At 30.0% G+C, this 21106-nt stretch overlaps 1 protein-coding gene and 1 pseudogene across 1 annotated transcript; both read right to left on the bottom strand.

Moving 5' to 3' along the window:
* Window positions 1–6626: 6626 nt before the first annotated feature.
* On the bottom strand, window positions 6627–10680 carry LOC149882510 (uncharacterized; annotated as a pseudogene).
* Window positions 10681–16562: 5882 nt separating this feature from the next.
* On the bottom strand, window positions 16563–17720 carry LOC149882509 (uncharacterized). The gene is made up of 2 exons (XM_090065677.1): window positions 17390–17720; window positions 16563–17231 (listed from the first exon to the last, which is right to left on the bottom strand). The coding sequence occupies exons 1-2, from the start codon at window positions 17577–17579 to the stop codon at window positions 16696–16698; spliced, it is 726 nt and encodes a 241-aa protein (XP_089921803.1). The 5' UTR covers window positions 17580–17720; the 3' UTR covers window positions 16563–16695.
* Window positions 17721–21106: the final 3386 nt, after the last annotated feature.

Here is a 21106-nt window from a genome sequence, read left to right as displayed (position 1 = left end):
AATTCTGTTAATTAAGTAATAATTGAATAATATTTGGATAAGGATCTGTATCATCCCCAGTGCTATAAAAATAATGGTAATGAAATTACATTAATCTCTTCTTTTGACTGTAATGAAATTAAGTATTTATTTTGTTAATTTCATTATAGAATGTAATTAAACATAACTAATATAAATAACAAAACTCAGTTCGTCTTGCAGTATTACAATACCAAGTAAATAAACCTTGCAATTCATCATCAATATAATTATTTTGGCATTATTATTTTAGTAATGCAAGCAGATAAAAATTTTATGCCCAAACATATTTTATCCAAAAATGTAACATAATAAGTTCCCAAATATAATCTATTAAAACTAAACAAAATGAACCTTGCTTAAAAGAAATATTTTGCATTATTTATTACAAAAGAAGGCACACATTGGAAATTTAACTATTAATTTTTTATTACACAAAAGTACTGAAGGAATACTTTGATTACCAAAAATTAGTAAAACATGAAATATCCTACTTGTGATTCTGACACGTTGTAATGAAACTGAAGGCTTCCTTTCATTTTATAAACATTCATTTTGTCAACAATAAACAGAACTATGATTAAGTCAACATAAAAATAAAACTATACTTTCGTTGACATAAAAATAAAACTATTACTTTGTCAACATAAAGATATAAAACTATTTTTTAGTTGGCATAAATATAACATATCATATAACGTAACACATCATTTCATCAACAAATAAAAAGGTAATTTGTCTGTGTGAAATTCCAAAAAAATGAGATGTTAAAATTGACCCAAAATACAGTCTTTACTAGCGTAAGTGACTCATTGTCAGTATTCCTGATAACTATTTTTTGAAAGATTCTGAAAATACTAGAAAAATACCAAAAGTTTAGAAAAAATATACAATGTGAAAAAAATGCTTAAAATTGACATTTTTTAAGGTCACTTTTCTGCAGCCATTCTTAAGCTTTGCTCTTCTTCAGTCTCAAGAACTTTGATCTGTTTCAATTTGTCCAAATTTTCTCTAATGAACACAATCATGTGAACATTTTCTGAATCAAGGTTAGATCTTCTGTCACTGATAATTCTTCCAGAGGCTGAAAAAACACGTTCTGAAGTTGCAGATGTAGCAGGGATGTGGTAGATTTTACGCACAAGTTTGCTAAGATGAGGAAAATGTATTTCATTTTTTTCCCACCATTTCAAAGGTTCTTTCTCACAAGCATCTGTCAATGGCATAGCCAAGAATTTTTCAATCTCCTGAGATACATCACTGCATTTTTTGGTTGAGTTGTGGATATCAGAAGAGATCTCAAAAACAAGCTGCTGGGCTTCATTCATTTCATCAAAATTTGGTGGAAGTTCTTTTGGTTTATCTGTACTGATATTTGTTTCCTCGGAGAATAACTCAGTTGCATTTTTCACTATTTGATCAAAAGTCTTCAACTTTTTTAAAATTGCTCCTTTGTAGTAGGGATCCAGAAGATGAGCTAAGCAATATAGTTTGTTATCTGTTCCACCAGAAGGAATTTTCTTTTCTAGCTGTTCAAGTAAAGCAGTAGCAAGTTTGCAGGCTTCTGACAAAAATTTTCGACCTTTTAATTCTTTTTCTGTCTTTATTTTGATGAGCCTCTCTCGAATAATGAAAATTTGTACAGGAACTTCGTGAATGGTAGGAACTTTGTCTGACTCAAACTTTTTAGATGCTTCAAGGAACATGTTCAACAAAAATTGAACATCAGCCATTAGCTCAAATTCCTTTTCATTCGGAATTTTTTCTGAAAAATCAGCCTCAGAATTCTTGAGATGGAGAAGTGGTGATTTCAACTGCAGGATTGAATCCAACATGAGACAATTAGAGTTCCATCTAGTGACAACTGGTGGAATTATTTTTCGGTAAGTAACATCAAGCTGCTTACATGCTTTGGAGATTGCCTCATCTGTTTTTGTAGACTGATGAACAAAAGATGACAGATTGGTTGCACATTTGATGAGTTCTTTGGTAGTTCTGAGTGAATCAACTCCTTTAGATAATACAAGATTTAACATGTGGTCAATGCAAAGTAATGATTCGTTGATTTGATATGCTTTTGATGATCCTGATTTCATGTTGGCAGCACAGTCATGTACCACTACACGCAAGCAGTCTTGTGAAAGTGCAAGTTCAGTGATTGAATCATCGAGCTTTTTACCAATAGCTTGTCCAGTGTGAGGAAATGGAAATGGCTTACAAGCTAAAATGATCCTCTGGAGCTCAAAATTCTCATCAATGAAATGAAGTGAAATGCTGATGTAGGCTTCATTATTTCTAGATGTCCACAAGTCTGTTGTAAAGGAAACTCCAGAAGTTGTTGGTAAAATGTTAGCAAGTTGAGATGAAAGATGTTTCTTCACTTCTTCATAGAGTAGTGGGAGTATCTGTCTTGAAAAGGTTGTTGCTGATTTCAGTTGATGACGTGGAAGATACTTTGAACAAAAGGATTGGAAACCCTTAGATTGAACAAATGTGAATGGAAGATCACATTCTACCAACAGCTTCATTAGGTCCAAGTCAAACTCTAGTTGTCTCTGGTCAAACAAGGAATACTTAGGACGAAAAAAATTCATGCTTGAGTGGCATGGGACAGGATGAAACTTATTAAAGCTTTTCTTATTAAAGTTTTGGCTTTTTTAGATCAGGTGGAAGAAGCCCTTCACTTAGTAAAGAGGTTGTAGAATTTTTTGACGTTGAAACTTCTGCTTCTAAATCTTCAGCTTCTTTAGTGGCTTCACATAAATTAGCTTCGTCATTTAGTTCTTCCATTTTTCGTTGAGTCTGTTGTTTTATCATTTCTGTAAACTTGCTTTGATGCTGAGTTCGTAGATGAGTCCTCATGGCAGCTGTAGAACCATTTTTTCTTCTGCAAATTGCATTTGGACAGTGCTTACTTTTCACTCTTGGAATACCGTCACTGTCAGCACTGTATATTTCAAAGTGGTCCCAGAGGACTACATTTCTTTTGTTTTTCGGTCCTTTGTTCATTTTGAAGGAGTGATAAATTCGCAAATTAAAAATTTAAATCACAGCACATTTTTATCTCTGAAGTAAACAAAGTTTAACATTTATATCTGTGAATATTTGTTTATTGAAAAATTTCTTTTTATATCTGTGAATATTTGTTTATAGAAAAATCACTCAACCTCTCCTCTGTTGTTTTGTTAGTTACCTCAATTACGTTAAGTTACGTTCGTGGACAAAATTAACAAAACTAAAATTTAATTACGTTTTGATACGTTCGTACAATGAACGTTATTTCAATGATTACGTACCGTTACGTTCGCTTAGTTACGTTAGAGATAATGCAGGACTTTAGTTATCCGTATTAATGGCATGATTTAAGAAAGGAAGAAAAAGTTTTATTTTGACGTAGATTTGGAGGCGGCAGTTTAATGGTTTGGGTAGTTTTTGGAAGTAGAGGAAAATCATAGCATTTGTTAAAGGTACTCTAGATTCTGAAAACTATATAGAACTTCTAAAAGAAAGTTATTTACCTTGCTTTAAAAAAATAACCAGCAGAAATCCAATTTTTCAATAGGTCAGAGCTTGCATCCATAGCTCAAGTTATACAAAAATTTGGCTACAAACAAACAAAATAATTATTTTACAATGGACTCCAAATTGCCCGGACTTAAATCCTATTGAAAACATATGCAGTAGTTTGGTTCGTTTGTATTATGCAAATGGAATGCAAGTTAATAATGTCAATGAAATATAAGAAAACATAAAGGAATGCTGCGAACAAATAACCTTAGATGAATTAAAAAATCTTATTTCTTCAATGCCAAGTAGAATTATTGAAGTAATAAAAAAAAAGGTGGACCAACTCGCTCTTAATTAAGAAAAAAACTAAAACTTGGTCGTTTATAAATAAATCTTTCATTTTGTTAAATACTTAACGTTTTTAGTATTTCAATTTATTCTTACTATGCTATTATTTTATGAGCTCTTGCTATTAATAACTGAAACCAATGTGGTCTTAAAATATTTTTGGGGAAATCTGGTTGAAAATCAGTCTGGTTGAAAGATCCATGATTTTATAAGCAGAATTCATGGTTTTAAAGCAGAATTTTTTACAGTTCGTTTTGGTAAGTAAACTGCAAAACGAAAACTTGCAGCAAAAGGAAACTTAAACCAACAAATTTCGCACTTGCAGGTTTTTACTTGCAGGACTTTAGGTATTTTAGACAAGGCGATAAATTATCTTCTGGGTACTTGCAGGTATTCTAGACGAAGTGATAAAAAATCGACGAAGTACTGTGAGCTTTAATATGGAAACCTACATTAACTGTATGTAAAAATAGTTGTTTGTTATTCAAATTTGTTGCGACAGAAATAGTAAATAACCAGTGGATATTTTAGTCAAACGTGGATGTAGTTGGATCATTTTTTTCTGTAAACTGGGTCGTTTTGATACAAAATTAAGGCAGGCTTTTTGATTAATACAGGTAAGTACAACTTTTAAAATCTAGATTGGTTTCTTGAGTAAAACAGGTAAGTACAATTTTTACTTCTGATTTTTGTGTACCAGATGTTTTTGCTTCATACTGCTGAACGATATTTTTATAACTAAAAGCGATATTTTAATTATTTTACTATATATATATTTTTTATTTTATATTTTATTATTTCCTTATACTTTTATTAGCGAAGTATATATGTTTTTTTGAATAAATGACATAGTTCATGAAAACTATTGACTTATCCAATCAGGAATCTTACTATTAGAAATCAAACTTAGTTCTTTTTACAGTATTTACAGACTGCTATAAGCTACCACTCGCCTACGCAGTGGAATGTAATTTAAAGATAAGGCCTCAACTACATACAATGGAATAGCAAAGGAAATTCTTTCTGAAATGGACTTCTTATTATTTCTTCATGTCATCTTCAATTAATATTATTTCTTTCAAATGGAATTATTATTACTTCACCTAAATTCCTTTTTTCGCCAGAGAAGACTCCATTCTAATTTGATTTAAAACTAACTTTCAAATTCGTTTCATCGTTTCTCTGAAAAATTATTTGTAATTTTGATTTTTAAGTCAGCTCGTCGATGGAAACACCAATCATACCGTAAGCGATTACAACGATTAAATTTCAAGATGCCTTTTTTACCTTTCTTCTCGTAAAATGTAATTGCACATCTTTTTAGGAGTCGGTAGCTTTTTAATCGCGATATTGGATAACAAGGAAACATACAGTAAAAATTTTAAAACTTGAACATACCATATTATTTGGAGCGCGCAAAGATTTTAAGTTTTATCCATTTACTCCATCTACAGTTAAATACCAAACAAAACAAAAGTTTCAAAAGAAATTACTTTTACGGATTTTTTTATCTGAAAATGGAATTCCTCAACCTTATTTTGTACCAAGTGGACTGGCTGTAAATCAAAAAATCTATTTAAACAAATGGATTAAAAAGAGACTTATTCCATTCATCAATAAGTATCATTGAGATGGTGCCTATGTATTCTGGCCAGATTTAGCATCATCTCACTATGCAAAAACAATAATTATGTATCTAAACAAGGAAAACGTGCATTATGTCGAGAAAGCGGATAACCCTGGAAAATTGCCAGAATGTCGTCCTATCGAAAATTTTTGGAGTATTTTGAAAGGCCTTGTCTACAAGTATAATTGGCATGCAGAAAATCTTAAAAAATTACTTTCTAGAATCAAGTATTGCCTTAACATAATTGATATTGAGCTCATACGGAGCCTAGCTCAGTCTATACCAGGCCTAGTTGATAAAGTCAGAGGAAATGGTTTAATTAAGAACAACTGACTATATATTTAAAAACTAGAATAAAAATACTTTCTAGAACACTTTTCCTTTTTGCTTTATCTTACTTCAATGAGATATGTGTCTTTAAATTCAGTCTCGTTTTTTAGTTGTCACCCGTTATATTAGAGAAACTTTCGCTTCGCAAAACACCGCAACTCTCCGAGAACGTAAAAAACAGACAATACAGACAAGTTGCAGAAAAATCTTCAGGATTTTCATTATATTTTATTGAAATAGTAGAGAAGACTTAAATAACATGTTTAAAATATACAACTTTTCATTTTTATATATTTGCACTTAATAAGTGTTTATAAAAGAGAAAAAAAGGGGGAAGTGGCACCAGGAGGAGGTTGAGATTGGATAGAGAAAGCATAGAAAAGCGAGGAAACAAGAGCAAAGGGAGAGAGGGAAAGTGAGAGAAATTATATGAATCGCGCGCAAAAAAAATATTTACTTTGATTTAACTTTTTAAGATGATGTAAGAGGCGTAGGTATTGGAAATAGTTGAAATTTATTCGTAATATCTAGAAAGTAGCTAATTTCAAAAAGCGTTAAATCAAAAACTATGGCAGATTTTGAAAGAATATTTACTTTATATACTTCATGAGAGTGTATTTGAAACTGACATAGGCATATAAACGACTTATTTGGGTTAATAGAAGTCTGGCACCAGCGTTATAATGGATGGCATCGTCTTTTATTAGAATATTACTCGCTAGCTAATACTAATAATAATCTATATCCATTTAATAACAAAAAATTTATGGCTTCTATCGAGCGAAATTTTGCTATTTTAAACTTGAAGTAATTCAACACCCCATGACGTAATGAAATTAAGTACAAACGAAAATTTCGTAAAGGCGACGATAAGATCACGTTTCTTCTGAAGTAGTTGGTTCCGAATGGTGCGAAACAAGAATTGTTTTGATTTTAGTTCCTCATCAAAGAGTGCAAAGGAGTCGTGCAGACTCCCGTCATCTACATGCACTACTGTTTTTTGGAAAGTACTTGGTGTTAGATTTGTAAATTGGGTTGGAGACTCTAGACCACCTAAGTTATCATTCAGAGGATTTGTTGTGTTATCTGTGTTTAAGTTCTTTTTAAATTTTGACGAGTTTTCTGTCTCAGAGCATATCATTTTTAAATTAGGTGAACTTCCGCGAACATTTTGTAAACAACTATCTGAAAGTACCTCCATATGTGAAGAGCTTGCAGCAATATCTATCGAATTGTCAACTACTGAGTCACTTTGAGTTATATTATAGTTTTTCGGCGTCAAATTTTGAGATGCGTTTTCTCTTTCGGAATCAACGCAAGCAGAATTGCTAGAGATTTCCGGTATAGTAGATAACGAAGGAGTATCTTGTGAAATTTCTTCGGGATGCTACGGGCAACAGCGATTTCGTTTAAACCAGTCATCAATACATCTAAAATTGTAGTTAAAAACCAGCCATCTGTATATCTAAATATGCAGCTAAACACACTATGTACGTTTTTCATCATTACTATTCAGATATTAAAATGTAGTGTTTTATTGATTGCTTGTTTGTAATATTAATCTTTTAAAAATATCATTACCTGTAATGATATATTAATAATGATCGGTTAAATAAAGTATAAAAATAATTATTATTATAATAAACTTCATAAATCTCATTTATAAGAGCACAGGAAACACTCACTTTTTATGGTATATACATAAGCGAGTTAGTCTGGCGATTCTGTCACCTGAAAGTTAAAATGTAAAAGTTTAAAAACATGATTATGGATTCGAAATCTTTGGAAAGAAAATTTCAGGATTAAAATATCCAATATTTAAATTCTTCAGAAAGATTTTTAATGAATAATATAGTGTGTATGCTTGTGTGTGTGTGTGTGCGTACACTTTTTAGGAGTAAAGTAAAGTCCAGTTAATTACTCAGAGTCATATAATACAAATTTTTACATTTAAAAACTAACTAATTACAGTGCTTAGCATAAATTTAGCAACTTTAACAAATCTAATGTAAATAATGAGTCAATCAATCATGCTGAAAGTCATATTTATATACTGGCTACGCGCATAATTAAAAACAATTTAAAAATGTCAATAAAGATGATGTGGAGACACCAGAGATCGTCCTTAGCAACAAATCACACATACTTTTACACAATTCTTGAGTAATCTCTTTGCTCCGAGACACACCAAACTGCATCTATTAGTGCGTCAAGTGTTAAGCAGCAACTCTGTATTTCACTAAGATCTATGGGGTTTAAATCTGGGAATTTATTAGGCCTTATAAAAATTTCAAAGTTATGGCCCTGAAACTATGTCATGACCATCTTGGCATTATGGCAGGTTGCATTACTTGTATAAAGTTCTCTGTATCATGAATGTCAATAAATGGCAATAAGCGATCTTCTAAAACTTGTCTGTAACTGATTGCATTCATTCTCTCTCCTTTTCCAGAAGGTACATGCCACTTTGTCCTTCAACACAAAGCAAATTATTTGGGATGTTCAAATAGTTCAAATGTACCCTTGTTGCTTAGAACTATTGTGGTGTCCAATATTTATGTTGTTAACAGAACCAGAGTCTCTTTCAATCTTTTTTTTTTTTAAATAAAGTTTCTTGACTTTGTAACTTAGAGTAAAAAGTAAAAAAAATGTAACCTGCATTCATATCATCAAAGCAAATTTCACATTCGCCAGCATCAACTTTCAGTATATCCACCAAACAGACAAAAAAAGGCAATAGTAAACTGAGACAGTATCCTAACAATAGATCGAGAATATTCCCAACATAATATAATTTTTATATCTTATTATAATTGTGAATATGTGTTGTGTTATTGCGATTAGGTAATATTCTTTTCTTAAACATAAACTAAACAAATTCTTAAATAATTTTTCCATTCTAAATTTTTTCATGTGTTATAAATACTCTTTTAAAAAATGTCTACCTAACAAGAATATAACAAGAATAGGTGTGCTTTTTCCTTTGAGATACAGGAAAATATCGGAGAATAAGTTTTTTCCTATTTAAGTATCAATTCTCCATTTCCACTCTGTAACATTTTCCTCTTTGAAAATAACAACTTGATAAGGAAACACTACAATAGTTCGGATTTCATTTTGACATATTTTCATTTTTTTGTTTTAAGATTTTATAAAACACAGAAAAAATGTCAATTTTAATAATAATAGTTGACATTTTTTCTGTGTTTATATAATTTATATAAAACTTTTGTAAATCAGAATTTATATTTCATGTGGATCTTCAGTTTGAAGATCCACATGAAATATAAATTCTGATTTACAAAAGTTTCTAGACATCAGTTTATAAAAAAATCTACTTTTTGTATGCAAACTTTTGAAATTATTATAACAAGTTTATTATAACAGTTTTAATATTATTATAACAGTTCAGTACATTCTAGTATTGAAAAAAAAAATTACACATCTTGGTGCAGTTTTAACCTGTTTTTTGTAAAGTACCTAATAAAAGCTCAATGTTTTATTGGTCTTTAAAAACTGATAAAGTTCTTCAGGTTGAGAATCATTATGAACTTGAAATTTCAAAAAAAGTACAAGGTTTTCATTATCAAAAATAACACATGGTTTGCATGTTCAAAAATAACACATGGTTTTCATGATTTAAAGACTTTTTAATTTCTTACAATAATTTTAAAAGGCTTTTAAATGAAGTGATGATAATCATTCAACAAGTATGTTTTCTTTGAAATAAGGTAGCCATGGAAAAATCAAACAGTTTCATTGATTATTTCTTAAATCCTGGATATTGTGTTCGAAACCCTTTTTAAATAGCATCGTTTTTTGGATGCTCAGAACGATATCACTAAACCAAGTTTTATTTTTAGTCAAGACAACATGTTAAGTCCAATTTAAAAAAACATTATTGGCAGTACTCTGTTTACACTAAATATTGAAATTCAATATAAAGTGATACCAATAACGAGATACCAGTAAGATTTTTTCAATGAAAATGAAGAATGAGATTTAGTGAGTAAAAATTTAATCAATTTTAAAATCAAATTAAAATAAAATTTTTATTCCACTTATTTTATAAACAGGGCAAATATTAATATACATTCATTCACATACATACATACATACATACATACATACATACATACATACATACATACATACATACATACATACATACATACATACATACATACATACATACATACATACATACATACATACATACATACATACATACATACATACATACATACATGCATACACACACATACATACATACATACATACATACATACATGCATGCATACATACATACATACATACATACATACATACATACATACATACATACATACATACATACATACATACATACATACATACATACATACATACATACATACATACATACATACATACATACATACATACATACATACATACATACATACATACATACATACATATTAAGACTTGGGGCATTATTTTGAAAAAAATGATTAGTAAAGCAATTAATTAAAGAACAGATTTGATGTCGAACAAGCAATTAGAAGTTTGATTTAAAGGCGTGTTTTCAAACAGGACATATGGGATATTATACATGTTCTCTTTTTTATTTTTTTCTTCACTATATTTAAAACAGTTTAAAATGTGAGAGGTTTTCCATAGGGAACATTTTTAAAGAAAAACTTTATTGTGACAAAATTAAATTTCGTTTGGCCAGACTTACAAAAATCCCTAAGCTTGCAGCTCCCAGACGCTAAACCTCAATCTCCGTGTTCCTTCAACTTAACTTTATAACCAATATCTCTTTAACCCTCTATTAGCACACAATTACCTTTTACAAAACATGCCATATCTACACATTCTGATTTAAATCAAGAAAATATACTGAGGACGGTAAACACAATATTCTTCAAAATGTTAAGAGACGTTTTAATCGCGCGGTTTTCAGCGTTACGAACCAAGCTGCAGACTCTTTAACCTCATAAAAATGCTCAATTACATTAATTAGATTTGAATAAAGATTATTTATGCAATTAAAGATGTCTATGATACAATTAAATGAATTTAATCAAACAAAACCTTTTCCTAAATAAAACTTTGAACCTCCTCCTAACTCTACTTAACATCGGAAATAACTTACTGATACCCTCCTAACTTTCTTTCTAACCTCTTCGGCAGAGGCTTTATTAATGTATGAGCCTTTGATGTTTGGGACAAAAGCTCTATTTTAGTATATGAATTTTAACAATCCCATGTAAAAACACGAACATAGAACATTCTTTGATACCGAGAGTTAAAAGTCTTGTAGAATATTTCTTTTCAGTTTTGTGAATATTGAGAAAACTATAAAGATTATCTTTAAGTTTTTACCCGACTCGATAAAAAGAGCGAGTCAACCAAAATACCAGGTGGATACACATGTTCAACTACATGAAAACTGAATAAGTCCCAACGTTAATGTTTAATACGTTTTTCGGAAACACGACTAGAATTACAATGATATGAGTTTATTTCATAAAGATCTCGAATGTTCTGTAACCATTCTGAGATAACGACAAACCAAAAGAAAAAAAACCTGTTTTAAAGAACCATGGCTCAGAAGTTGAAACAAAAGTGTTAAACGAACTTGGAGAAAAAAAATGTATTGTCTGTACGAGAATTCGAAATAATCTCTGCGTTCAGATAGAAAAGGAACGGTTAAAAAAATCTTAGGGTTTCAATCTCATATTTTTTAAGACTTTAGTCTCAGAGATTTTCCTTACGAGAAAATTTTAAGAGAAATGAGTTTTTAGAGATTTTTAAGAAAAAAAGTCAAGTATATTTGTTAAGGAAAGTAAGTTAGAGATGAAAAAAAACAGAACTAAGTATTTTTATTTTTGTTTGCATTTCGATTAATGTATTATTGTTATTATTACTTTACGCGTTAATAATTGTTATTGAAAAGTCTGATGCTTCTACCACGCTTCTACCATATCTGCGTCACACATTAACAGCCCACTATCACATTCTATATCTGCGTCAAGCTACCATTACACTCCATTCCCGTCTTCACTTAGAGATGCATCTTATTCCTGCGTCATCAAACTTATATCAATAAATCATAACATAAAAACATAAGAACCCCTTTCACAGTATTAACAAACGGTTCATTTTCCTTAAACTCATTAACTTCATTCTGCATTAATCTTTCAACAAGAATCCAATTATAAAAGTCCTTCGTATCAATCCCTTCTGAAAAGAAAGTCCTTAACTTTTCATATCTGCTTTCTTTTCTTTTTAGACTAACAAAGCAAGGTTCGAAAGAATATGCACTTTTTACTTATATGTTCTCTCGAAAGTAGGTTTTGATTTTCTGACCCCTCGTTGGAAATGGCTTTTTTTTCTGTTTTTTTTTTAAATCTGAATTTCTAACAAAACGTAAACAAACATGCTATCTTTGTTTTACACTGCTTGATCATATCGAACAAATGTTAAGTTGTAGTGCTGAATTTGTCAAGCATTAAACATTCACTAATGCTAAAGTCAGGATTAGGTTGACTTTGTTGGCTCTTGTTTCTTGTTTCCTATTCTTGTCAGTAACAATTTTTTGTGATTTCACAGCCCAGGTTTCCCAATCCAACATTGAACATTGCTTAAGTTTTTAAAGTTAGAGAGTGATGAGATCTTGTATTTCTTAGTTTCTATGAAGTTTCCAGTTTATCTTTTACTTTTGAGCATTTAGTTCAGACAGAAGATACACTCTAACATTATTTCCTTTTATGATGAGTGAAACACATACTGACTAATAATGTTTACTATTGAATAATTTCTCTATCGCTTAAAGTTATTCTGAAGCCTCTGCATTATCCAGATCTTAGACAACCATTTTTGAAGAAGTATTGCACGATGTTAAACAGTCCATTTTTTCTAGAACATGTAATGGAAAGAGATTTTTTTTCTTTTGAAAACAGAACTGTTTTACAACTACTCTGAGCAATACTGTAGTTTATAGAGTGCTTTCACAAAAAACAGTATTTCTTTTTTGATCTGTCTTTTTATTTGAGCTAATTTAAAAAACTTCAGATAATAAGCATTCTGTTTAACTTTTCATTCTTAACAGTGCATCATCTGGTAAAAGCCTGAAAAAACGACTGTCAAGATTGGTATAAAGAGTAACTGTTTTTATTTATATTTCATTGTATATAATGTTATTAGGAACTAAATATTAATAGGAACTATAATTTAGGAACTGTAAGTTGAGTATTAGAAGAACTTCAAAGGCTTACTGGAAAATTCAAAGAAAATGTAACTTTCAAAGTTAAAATAATTATACAGCTACCAATTCTTATAATCCTGAACTATAAAAACTGGCTGGTGTATCATCAACTGAGCTCACTTACAGTACTCAAGACCCAAAGAATATCTCGCTTTTCACCTTGTTGTTGTGCCTGTAAGCCATAACAGGTACTTTTCCGACAGATGAATATCTCTGGCGCTCTTTCTCTTCTGTGATACTTATTTTCAATCTTTTCCGACCTTGTCAAGGGGTTTACATGTTAATATAGTTATACTTATCCCTTTGCACTATAAATCCAAAAGTAATAAAATCTGTATATCGGCAAAAATGGATTTATGCCCCTTTTGATAAACCACTCTTCAAGTCACAATGTACTTGTTCAAGACCCTCAACGAAGTGATTTGTATTCAATTATACCGGGGTCAAACTGAGAAACGATGAAAGCACTTTTCGGGTCTTTTAAATAATGCTATAGCAAACAGTTCTTCTTGTCTTTAATGTCATTTGTTTCGATCCTAAATATTGCGTCATTTCGACATTTAGAAGAATATTTTATATGTTTAGCGATGCGTTGGTGCAAATTGGATCTGCTTTTTTTTTAGGTTTTTTTTGACTTGCAAATTCCCGCATAGCAAAAAATGAACGACTTTAAATAGAACGTTTTGGAAGTTATAAACTCATCAGGTAATTAATGCGATCTGTTCAATGGTTGTATCAGTTTAAAACTTATTTGAAACTTATTTCGTTTTAGTAGAAAAGTTCGTTGTCATACGCTCAATAGCATCCTTCAACGTTTTACTATTGCGGAAAGTGTTTTGCTGCAATGAAAAATTTAAAACTTGCGTTTCTATATTTGTTGATGGAATGATTTATCATATGTAATGATTTATCACTTTAAAGTTTTAACTATATATTATGAATATGTAGTGTATGATAGATTAAGTTGTTTTTGAACCCTTTGCTGATATATTTTACATTTTTCAGTTATTAGAGAACTTGCGAGGAGAATGAGCACAAGTCACTGTTCTGGTTTTTCTTATTGGAAAGGAAAATTTTTGCGAATGCTATTACCTAATCAAATGGTTAGAGTAACAGAACGTAATCTTCCTTTACCGAACAGATTTTTCTGCATATGTCATGCAGTTAATAATTCTTTCTCTGAACTGTTTTCTGATAATTAGTTTCTGGAATTTAATTTCTCATGTTTAAGTTCTGAAATTTAGTTAGAAAATTCGCTTTCATTTACAAAGTCTCGCTTCATTCTACTCTATTTATTCACTTCTACAAAATCAATTTTTCTTCTACTTTTACCGGTTTTTCTAATTACGAAACTTTTTAAACTTTTTAAACTTTATCTTATAACTTTTATTCTATTGTTAATTGTATCTAATTGTTAAAGAACTATACAACAAAAGACACAAGTAGAACAAAAATAGATGATGTACCGGCTCATTTTATGCTCCATTATCTCCATTTTCCTTACTAAAAATATTCTTTTTTGCGATCTTTATAAGAACATCAGGTTGATGACAAAACTAATGTTTGTTTCAACAGTTTTTTCTTGAACTTGCTCAAACCAGCACGTTAAGCATTTTAAAATTGAAGCTTTAACCTCAACGAAGATGAGCTTAAATTTTTGACCCTCATCTTTAACCTAATCGTAGTTATAAAATAGTAAAAAACTGAATCATTCAGTAGCAAAACATAAAATATAAGTAAAATTGCAGAAACTCATATCAAATCAAAAAAAAGATTGAACTAGCTTTGTAGAAAGAAAATTTACCAAACAAGATCTATGACGATCCAAACAGAGATCGGTGTGACCATGTTTTAGTTGTTGAGTTTTCACTTTTATAAAGTTAAAGTAAATCCTGTTGTTACTTGCTTTTAAATTGGTGTCAAATATTTTTATTTAACAGAACAATGGCCGTCGATGAGTTCAAGCCTTTGCCAATTATGCAGACATAATCAAGTAATAGGATCAAATTTCATGATAAAAGCGTTAAAAGTGTAGAACAAAATATTCTGATAAAGCTAGGCCATTTGCCGCTACGGAGGATCGAAAAGTAGTCTATTTGTAACCTTCATATTGAAACGTTTTTGTATATTAAGTTTACTGGTTACAGTGTTAATTAACATCAAAAGTTTGCTTCTTTTCGCTAATAAAATCAAAAACGAACTTTACTTTGCTATTAAAACTTTAAGACCTTCATCGAAACCTTTGACAACATCTATGATTCGGTCACCTAAAAAAGATAATAAAATAATAAATAACACGGATTACACAGGTCTATAAAAAATTTATTGCATTAAACTTGACACTTGTTCTTACATAATTTTGATACGCTGAATTCAAATCTGGCATCAGATTTTTTGCAATAAACATTTTTTTAATTTGCAAAACATTAGAAATAATTCTAAAATACAGATTTGAAACTCATTTGGAAGTGCTATGATATATTTTTTACAATAAAAGTTGTTTACCAAACTAAAACAAAAGCAGGAAGCAGATGAAAAAAAAGCAAACTGTTTAAAATAAACATTTTATAAATATCGTCCTATAAATAAAGTCCTAGCAAAGTTATCAACTTTTTATTGATTAATAACAAAATCATGTTTTACTTTAGTTTTAAAAAAGATTGCAGATTACATTGTTTAATTAAAACTATTTACTCAGGAAGAAACTTTTGCTTGTTGCTCTTTCTTTTATAAACTTTTCCTGAGTCTTCTCGCTTGATGCCCCAACAGTAGTCTGCCATCATATGTATGTCCCATCGTCCTTGGTAACGATCTTCAATTGTCTTAAGATCTTGATGGAATCGCTCTCCTTGCTCTTCACTCACATCTCCAAGATTTTCAGGAAACTGGTCAAGATGACTATTTACATAATAAAGTTTTATACTCATTTTGCATCCAAGATCACAAAAGGCTTTTAACATTTCATCAACTAAATCTGCATAGTTTTCTGCTTTTTGACCAAGAAATTTTTCTACAACAACCACAAACGACAACCAAGCTGTTTTCTTTTTGATATTCATTGTTTTAATGAATTCTTTATCTTTTATAAGATAGCGAATTTGTGGCCCATTAAAAACTCCTGCTTTTTTTTTCTCTATTGACAAACCTGGTAATGGTGTAACCATACATTGGAACGCAAAAAAAACTGCGTTTTGCGTTTGCGTTCCAAAATAAAAACTCACACGCAAACTCAAACGCATTTGACGCAACTTATTGCGTTTACTTACGTAAACGTAAACGCAATTTACGCAAATAACTGCGTTTACGCACGCATTTAATACGCAACTTACGCATATAAAATGCGTTTAAAAACGTAACTCAAACGCAACTTACGCGAATAAATGGGTTTGCAAACTTGACACAAACGCGACTTACCTAATCTATTTTAAAAAATGTGTCTTTTTAAGAAAACGCGAATCGGTTAAGTAATTACTTTTTACTTTTTAATTCAAAGATATAATATAACTTTTTATTTAAACCGTTGCGTTATTATTGAAACTATTGCATTATATATTCATTTTATTTTTGTGCTTTAAAAGTTCAAAAAATATATTATCTTTATATGATAAGTTTACGTTTCACTATCTGAGTCATCGTCGTCCGAAAAATCATTTAAACTTTCAAGAAGTTTTATGTTTACTTTTAACAATGAGCGACTGATAATCAGGTCAGCTGTCATGTTGCCTCGTCTCTTTTCACATACAAAACCAGAAGTACTAAAATATCTCTCTATAAAAGCTGCTGATGATGGAATATTTAGTAAGATGACAAATAGCTTTCGTAACATTGGCATTTTAGAATTTTTGAACCAAAAATCATAAGAAGGATACACAGATACAGCAAGTCCTTTCTCTTCAACTTGCTTAAAAAAGTAAAGTTTTTCTTTTTCAATTTCAAGTAAATAGAGTTGTAAATTAGGCTCCCGAGCTTCTGGGCAATAGTTATCATCTAGCATAAATCCGCTGAGCGAATCAGTTTGCTGATCATTTGAACTCAATCGTTCTTTCGCTTGTGTAAGCTCACATCCTGGTTGCGATTCTAAAGCACTTTGATAAATATTACGTGGCGTAAAGAATTTCAGAACTTCGTGTAGCTTTTCTACTGCTCCTAAATAATTTTAGGTTGCAATACAAACTTTAATATAATAAATTAATATATAAAAGTAGTTAAATTTTTAAATTAGGTTTTTAAGAACTAGTTTTTAAACTAAATTTTAAAACTTTTTCTTTGTCTTAATTAAATAATAAAACCTAATAACTAAATACCTTTAACAATAAATTGACAATCAGGTCTAAAGAACCACAATTTAAGCTTTGAGATATTCAACAGTGATGCTACTTGATAAATTCCTGAGTTAAGTTCGTACTCAAACTTTAATTTAAAAGAAGAAATTAACAAGTTAGCAAATTCTTTTCCATTTCCTTGTAATTCCATTCTACTCCATTTTGAAATCATAATAGCCAATGCAGGCAAAACATCAGCAATCGATGAAAGATTTTTTTGTACAATTAAGTTGAACTGGTATGCGGGAAGAAGGATTTGTAGGTATAGTTCAATCTTATCTAATTCGATTGGGCATTGATTTTCCGGATCAAATGCATTTCTTTTATAAGCACTTTAAAAACTCTGTAACATTAGGAAAGCTGCTGACCAACGAATTCCATCACAGCTTGTTTGTAATTTAGCTTCATTTTTTATGTGGTATTGAACGCTATTTATAGATTGATTGATGCTTCTTGCGTACTTTGAAAGCGTCGCAAGTAAACGACACATATATTTTTGTTTCTTAATAGCAATTCGTACAGCGATGTTTGTTTTATGAGCTGCGCAAGAAAACCGCGGTAGCTTCGATGTTCCCAATTCAATTTCAAGATCTTTAATTAGTTCAGCACTATGAAGATCGTATTCGTTATCTTCGTTAAAGTCATAAGTGATGTTTACTTCCTCAGCTGTTTTGGCTAACTGAATAACATTTGTAAAAGTAAGCTTCCTTGATTCAGTTAATAGCACTTCAAGAAGTTCATCAGAGGTTTGAATTTCAATATTTAAGACTTCATCTTCACATATTTTTAGCTGCTCATTATCTGCTTCTTCAATGTAAAGGGCAACCTCTTGGTTCAGCAATGGATCATTTTCAAATGCACTACCGCCTCCTTTCGTCTCTTCAACTCTTTCTTCTTGAGACTTTTCAAATAATTGCTTAAACAGTCTGACAAATGAGCTCCCTTCATCACATGTAATAGCTATTAAATAAATATAACTTAAGTAATCAATAAATTCATTGTATTTACAGTAATTAAAGCTATAAAATTAAAATAAAATTACCATTTATTTTTGATTTATTGAAGGTAAAGGTATTTATAATCTTTTCAATCCCTAATTTAATATTTTCTGCATTGTGACGTCCCGTCATCTGTTCCATACCAATAATGATTATTTCTTTTTTTAAATCACTGTTCGTTAATGTTGCACCAACTGCAATAAAGTCCAACATTTCAGGAGATGTCCATATATCACTAAATAAAGTGACAACCAGGGCATCCTCTAACTTTTCGTTAATTATGTTTGATAATTTTGCCATCGTTTTTGGTATCAAGTTTTCTCTAAAACTTTTTGCACAAGGAAGTGGAACTTTGACTATTTTCCTCAAAAAGGGATTATTAAATGCATCAATCGAGCAGTTTGATGTAATAAAGAACTTCATAGCGTTCAAAGTATCGGCATCTAGCACGTTTCGCTTTTTATTTGATTTGTTTAGTGAATCGTATGAGTCAAACCACTTACCCAAAATATCATGATGTTTTCTTTGTAAATGCTTCTTAATGTTGGATGTTCGACCAACACGAGTTGTAAACTTTTGATTACACAATATGCAGAAAAACTCAACATCATTTTCTGATTTATTTATTTGAGTATCAGATGTAGTGAAATGAAGATATGAAGTATACTCCTAAAATATATAAAAATCATACGCTACATTGTTCTTAATAACATTTTAAATCTAAGAAAAAGTAATTTAATTACCCGTTCAGTTAAATTTACATAAATTTCTTCTTCGGAAAAATGTTTCTTTGACCAAAATCTTGCATTTTCTTTATCAAATTACACAAGTCTTCAGATAATTTTGCCAAAAGACTATAACCCTGAAACCTTAATCTCGGGTCTTGCTGAATAGGAGGAATAGAAATATTGGAAACTGAAGTATTATTCGAAGACTCTCCCAATAATGATGTCAACGCAGCACTTGTTGTCTGTATAGTAGATTTCGTCGTTTTTGTAGGATTTACAGATCTTGTTCTTTTTGAAATTGCTTCTCCAGATTTAGATGCAGACGAACTTTGAGATAAATAAGGTTGCAATTGCAACTGTTGTGATTGCAATATATCTTCTTCATGTCGCTTTTTTGAACTAGACTTTATGATATCCTCATGATAGATTTTACTCTTGCGAGATTGATGTGTCATATTAAATTAGATACTTATGAAACGATTAAGTAAAACTTGGTTTTGTTTCCTAAACTAATTTTTTTTATACTTTTATGTATAAGCTGCATACCATAAGGAAATGCCTATAGGAATTTCTTTATGCTATAAGGAAATGCCATTAGACATATCCCTTAAAACAAATTATTACGTGTTTAACATGTTTTTAGGTCATTTTATAACGAATTTAAAAAATAATTATTAACTAAATTTGTTAAAAATGATATTTAATTTCTCATTATAATGGCTCCTTTTCAAATGAGTGTATTATGTTTTTTAAATTGAGTGAATATAGCCAGATTTTTTATAATAATTGAAATGAGCTTGCTATTTAAAGGTATTAAGCTATACTTTTTTCTAAAAATAGTTTTGGTTAAAATAATAGTACCGTATACAACTGAGTATTATTGTGTTCAATTTGTGAGCGGAAAATGAGTATTCCTTTGTTTTAAGCAATTTTTAAAAAGTGCGCGTGCGCTGACCAATAACATAGTGTTTTTGTGGTTAATTGCCCGTTTTAAGCGATCTTTTTTATATATAAAATGAAAAAACATACAATGGGACAATTATTCAAAGGAATTAATTGCCCAATGCTTGGAAAAGATCTACAAAACAAAAAAAAATTATAATCTAAAAAAAATTTTACAAATAGAATAAGATAGTATTTAGTAAAAAGAGGAAAATGGCCTTTTATGTGTCAGGTAAAACGCCCTGTATATATTTAGTTTTAATATTTATGTTTTGTTTCAAAAGAAATAAACTTACCTAAAAGTTTTTAACAATAAATAATCACAGGACGTTTTGCCCTCCACATAAAAAGGGCATTTTTCTTCATCCAAAACCAGCTAATTGCAAATAAACTAGCTTTATTGATTGAGTTTTAAAATTTTTATACTTGGAATATTGTGGAATAAATTACCCACAAAACAAATATTTCTTTATTACAATCACAAAAATAATACAACTAACTTTCTGTAACTTTTAGTGGAGCAAGATGTTCCTAAAGTCAAGTCCCTTGTGCATTTGTGAGACCTAGGTAAATTAATAATTTTGACTTTATGGACATCTTGCCCCACCCTATCCTAAACTTGAAAAAATAAGAAAGCAAAAGAAGAGAATAAAAACAATTGTTAAAAAAAAATTGAAATGAAAAAAAATAAACTGTAAGGTGCAACGAACGAAGGGGGAGAAGACTGAGTCAAAGTAAGTAACTTTAGTACATATCGATCTTTCTTACTGTAAAATTTATGATACGGAATAGGAAATGGACATACGCATATACATATATATATATATATATATATATATATATATATATATATATATATATATATATATATATATATATATATATATATATATATATATATATATATATATATATATATATATATATATATATATATATATATATATATATATATGTATGTATATGCGTACGTTCCGTTTCAGTTACGTTTGTAAACGCATTTATACGCTAAATTGCATTTGAGTTACGTT

This window comes from Hydra viridissima, unplaced genomic scaffold, assembly GCF_058129835.1.
Source record: "Hydra viridissima isolate aposymbiotic clone 2 unplaced genomic scaffold, HvirCarnegie_v1 scaffold_10, whole genome shotgun sequence".
NCBI classification, from domain to species: Eukaryota; Metazoa; Cnidaria; class Hydrozoa; order Anthoathecata; family Hydridae; genus Hydra; species Hydra viridissima.
Note: the sequence above shows the minus strand (reverse complement) of the source record. Positions and strands in the feature narration are given on the sequence as shown.

Excerpts from the sequence above, each read along its gene's own strand:
- LOC149882509 (XM_090065677.1), bottom strand. The coding sequence starts at position 17,579 with ATGATTTCAAAATGGAGTAGAATGGAATTACAAGGAAATGGAAAAGAA. Across the intron at positions 17,232-17,389 it reads TTGTCAATTTATTGTTAAAG|GAGCAGTAGAAAAGCTACAC; the intron begins GTATTTAGTTAT and ends AAAATTATTTAG.